The sequence below is a fragment of the Saprolegnia diclina genome (genome assembly GCF_000281045.1).
Source record: "Saprolegnia diclina VS20 unplaced genomic scaffold supercont1.61, whole genome shotgun sequence".
NCBI lineage: Eukaryota > Oomycota > Saprolegniomycetes > Saprolegniales > Saprolegniaceae > Saprolegnia > Saprolegnia diclina.
In genome coordinates this window covers 36,443-41,163 of record NW_008246128.1, presented here as the reverse complement: position 1 = coordinate 41,163, position 4,721 = coordinate 36,443, and the positions used below count along the sequence as shown (strand labels likewise).

The window sequence follows — 4,721 nt, the reverse complement described above, 5'->3', positions numbered from 1 at the left end:
TTCCCGAGCTGCTTCGGTCGACGCCGCGCGGCGGCATGAGCGTCAAGGCCCCCGGGGGAAGCGACGACGACCGTGGACGCCACGTCGCCGCTCGAAGCCTGTCTCGTCTTTCGGCACCGAGATCTTGTACACTCACGACTGCTTTGTAGTACTTGGTGGTCAACTTTACTGGGGTAGGTGGACTCTTCTGCCCATGCTCTGAGCCAAGGGATCTTTGACGCTGTGCGATGGTTTCAGGTACGTATCCACCGAATACAACAGCAAATGGTAATGTTAATTGATATAAAATGTCGTCGGGTCCAACGTCGAGTGCCGATCCAGCGTCGCGCGCTTGACGACGCCATACCCGGGGCTGTCTTCCAGCACCTCGAGCACGATGCGCGATTTTTCCTGGCGCCACGAAAGCTGTTCGCCAAAGAGGTGTGCCATTTTTGGATGCGGCGGGTTATGGTACAGGAACGAGTCTTGGAGTGCGTTCATGGTGCGGCTGTTGAATTTGAGATTGAGTTGCGCGAGACCGTTCTGGTTGAGCTCGAGCACTTCGAGAAGTGTGTCCGAGGTGACGGAAATCGTCGACGACTGGTTATGCCGCAACACACACACCTACAAGACGACATTTTGTGCATTTTAGCTTGAAGAGAACCAACTTCGCCAAACACTTGGCCCGTCGACAGGGTTGCAATCGTGACTTCAATGGTTTCCGCGTCCTTGTCTACAAGGTCCTATAGATACACTCCAACCCTAAAGAGGGTACCTTCGGGCGTAAATTCGCTGCGGAGACGCGGATTGGTCAGTTGCCAGCCATTGTCCACGGCCCACGAGCCGTCGTAGCACTCGGGCACCTTTGAACGCTTGATACTACTAGATGATCGTTTGCTCTGCAACAATCCTTGCGCACTCTTTCTTGGGACCGAGCTACCAACCTCGCTATACAGACAATAGTGTTCGTCAAGAGGCAACGTCGAGTGTAGATATAAAAGAGTAGGTAAAAACCAACCGGCTGGCGCTGTCGCCGTGCTTGGCATCAATCGGAAGCAACTTTTTGACGGTACATACGCCTCGCTTGATGACGTAGAGCTTGTCGACCATGTCGCCAGCTTTCATCACGGTTCGATACGGCTGGAACATGAGGAGACTGGACATTTGCGCCACACGCTGGAGCACCTCGTCGGTACACCTAGTTGACATTCATTGTGGTGGATATTGTTGCATAACATCATTGTACGTATCAAACACGCGGCACTTGCGCAACACAGCACACTTTTCTTCGAGCTGGCTTTGCACGTGGCGCTCCATGATGCTTTGGTAAAACCGGTGCGAGACCACGAGGCAGTGCACAGTGTCGGACGTGAGCACGGACGCGCGGCGCGGACCTGGAATCTCGCGCGGTTCGCCAAAGCCGTCGCCTTCAAAAAGCGAGCAGAGTTTTTGCGTCTTGACTTGCCCATTTTCTATCGATCGAAACAGTGTCATCATCCATCCAGTGTATAGTTGGAAGCGGCACCAATGGTTTCTGTCGTGACGACGACACTGCCAGCCATAATGATATAGTAGTGGGTCGCGTCATCGCCTTGCCGGAAAATGTAGCTCCGTGCAGCGTACGATTCGAGGCGACCGACTTGTAAGAAGTCCACAATCACATTCTGGTATCGGATTTCAGAAGAAAAGCACAGCCGTGGCCGTCATTTGTCGTACCTGACTTTCGCGCTCAAAGACGCGCCACGACTTGGCAATCTGGTACCCACTGAGAATCGCCGCTTCCGGCCGCTCCTTGGGCTTCTACGCACCACGTATGTTACGATGGACAGAATTGCGATTGCCAGACGTAGCGAAAGACACTCATGATGCGCGGGTCCAGCTCTTCGTGCGAATTCTTGGCCGCTGGCCGCCGCTCTGTAATGTTGTGCGTGGCGACGGCCGCTTCCAGGCCAAAGATGGTTTCGTCCGGCGGGACGATCTTGAGCCCTTCGATGCGGTTGTAGTCGGCAATGGCCTCGCGAAAGTGACCCTAATGCAAGCGCGTTGATGCACGTGCATCTGGTATCGCCGCCTCGTACGTGCTCTCGATACAGCATCGCCCTGCTGTCGAGGTACGTCTTGTTCTTCGGGTCAAACTTGATGGCTTTGGATATGTCGTGGATCGCACGGTCGAGCTTTCCCATGTGATAGTGCGTACACCCTTTGGCTGCATTCAGTATATATATCACAGACCAAAAGCGACCTCGATCAAAGTAAGCCAATGCCCACGCAGGGTCCATGTCGATGCACGAGGTAAAGTCTTGCAGAGCTTTCTTGTACTGCCCGAGCCGGTAGTAGGCGTAGGCTCGGCCGAATCGAACGTGGGCTTCGCGTACAGGCCGGCCCACTTCGGACGACAAGGCATTCTTGAGCACCCACGTGGACGACTACAAGAGATCATTGACTAATTGCAGTCGAGAAGCAATGCCTCTGCACCTTGACAAGACCCTCAAAATGCGCGTTCGTTCGGTGGCACACGCCGCGCGCCGAGAGCTTGGCTTCCTACCGTCGCGGCTTGAGCAACACAAGAAATGCGATGGGAGTGGCCGAACTGGTGTCGATGTGGCCTCAATGGCCTTGATGCTATCACCTCGTGGCATCGACAGCCGCTTTGCAGTGCGCACGGCTTCGAGGACGGGAAGCGATTGAGATGCTACGCCATTGATTTCGATGGGGATAGATCGTGCCTCAGCATGTACGTCGGATGGACTTTCTCTCTTCCGTCATCGCCGCCACCGTTCGAGACGCCTGACAATGTCGTATAAATAGCAGGCACGCTGATGGATACCAGCACAAGTCTGCGATGGAAGGTAGCATCTAGGCCTTGTGCTAGCAGCGATACACCAAATGTACCCTCCGCAAACGACGCTTCTTACGCTCTGAGAGGTTTCTACAACTTATGAATGGAGTACTAGATTTTGAGTCGTGGGTTGCAAAACTACTCCCGCGGCTCGATTCATTCAGCTCGACGAGTCGACGAAGCAGAACGATCGCGCAGTCATTTTGGGCGGTTTCACGCGGACTTGTACATGTCCTTGGTACATGTACCGTCGAACGAGATGGTGACGCGCTCACTCGCGACAGCACGAATGTACCGGTACCCATGATTGCTACCACCCACGGTGTGCAAAGGTTCTCCAAGGTGCCTTGTGGGTGAACGAGCTGCCCGTGGGTACCGTTTCAACGTCCAGAAGGCCTCACCGCCAAACACTATGTGATTGCAGCGCAATGTTGGCCCGCAAATCAGAGCCATATGTAATGGCCCAGCGCCGGAAACGTGGGGTGTCTCGCGGGTCTCGGTGGGTGCGGATTGCAACCCCGAGCCAGTCAAAAGCGGGGCAAAAATTCTAGATCTTCCGTGGCTGGGTGCCTCGAGATGTAGAGTACACGGTACCCGTGCCTTCGAGCAAAAACAGCAACTCGACACAAGCGAGGTGGAGCAGCGACGAAACAGTCTAGCCGTGCAAGAGCCGACCCGAAGCACTCTAACGCCCCTGATCGTACAACCATGCTCCCCATCGTCAGGCATGCGCTCTTAGTACATGGACCTGTACCGAGGTTGCACTTTGCTGCCGAACAACAGCGACGATCCCGATGCCTCGCCGCAGGATCCAGCAGGTGCAGTGTTGCTGCTTCAAGTACGTGGCACAACGGTGACGCTTCTAAACCTTCTATAAGCGTTCCTGCAACAGTCTTCTCGGTCGATATTAGTACTCGTGAGGCTGGGCGATCTTATGCGACTCGCCATGTTGGACTCCTCCAGCTGTTTCCACCGTTGCATCCCAAACTTCAACAACTAGGAAGATGGCTTCACGCGACGGGCCAGCCATTATTCCTCATTTCACCCCCGCCCTACCATCCATCGACATGGACCCGTGGTGCGCAATGGAGTCGCCCAAGGTGGCGCCCGCGAACAAAGGCCCCGCTGCAACGACTCTCGCACCGCGTGTCCGACGCACCTTGCCCCTCCTTGGCAGCGTCGCATGCTTTCGAACGCTGCCACAACTGGCCGTCTACACCGAGAAGCACCAAGCGCTGGCGTTTCTCGATACGTGTCTTCGCGGTGTCGGTCAATGCAACTTTCAAAACTCACCGCTCTCGGGGCTTCTCTTCCTCGTCGCGCTCGGCCTGTCGACCCAAGGGCTGCGCATGGTTGCCTTTGCACTGCTCGGCGTTGTGTCAGCGACAGCCTTCTCGTGCCTCATGGGCCTGGACCGAAGTTTGCGCGCCGCCGGTCTCCACGGGTACAACGCGACGCTGGTCGGGTGTGCGGTGCACACGTTCTTCACGGGTGATGCGTACGGCGTAGCGAGCCTCGTCATTGTACTCCTATCAATTCTCAGCGTGCTCTTGGCGACGGCGACGGCTTCGGCACTGCCGCCCGGCCTTCCAACCCTCACGTTTCCCTTTCAAGTGTCGATCTGGATCTACGCGCTCTCGACGCAGCTCTACCCGAGTCTTCAAACCATGGCGTTTCCAGCACCCCGCCTCGTGCTCAACTCGACGCTCTCGACTGCGTCCTACGACTCGGCTGCGATCGCCCAAGCCGTTTTCTCTGGGATTGCCGAGACCTTCCTCGTCGGCGACTGGTTCCCGGGTGTCGTCATGCTGCTAGGTATTTTCCTTTGCTCGCCCATGAGCGCAGTCGCTGCGCTCCTCGCGTCAACGGCCGTGACGCTACTCGCCGTCGCCATGCAGGCACC

The 4,721-nt window shown here is 56.1% G+C and overlaps 2 protein-coding genes across 2 annotated transcripts; one reads left to right on the top strand and one right to left on the bottom strand.

Moving 5' to 3' along the window:
- Positions 1–253: 253 nt before the first annotated feature.
- Positions 254–2,788, bottom strand: SDRG_13528 (hypothetical protein). The gene is made up of 13 exons (XM_008619621.1): positions 2,718–2,788; positions 2,571–2,671; positions 2,455–2,520; positions 2,222–2,405; positions 2,058–2,179; positions 1,826–2,008; positions 1,696–1,779; positions 1,505–1,643; positions 1,226–1,451; positions 998–1,177; positions 755–927; positions 648–712; positions 254–603 (listed from the first exon to the last, which is right to left on the bottom strand). The coding sequence occupies exons 1-13, from the start codon at positions 2,743–2,745 to the stop codon at positions 274–276; spliced, it is 1,881 nt and encodes a 626-aa protein (XP_008617843.1). The 5' UTR covers positions 2,746–2,788; the 3' UTR covers positions 254–273.
- Positions 2,789–3,885: 1,097 nt separating this feature from the next.
- SDRG_13527 (hypothetical protein) lies at positions 3,886–4,693 on the top strand (the record flags this gene model as incomplete). The annotated part of the gene is made up of 2 exons (XM_008619620.1): positions 3,886–4,617; positions 4,664–4,693. 2 exons carry the CDS (start codon positions 3,886–3,888, stop codon positions 4,691–4,693), a joined length of 762 nt encoding a protein of 253 aa, XP_008617842.1.
- Between the last annotated feature and the right edge of the window lie 28 nt (positions 4,694–4,721).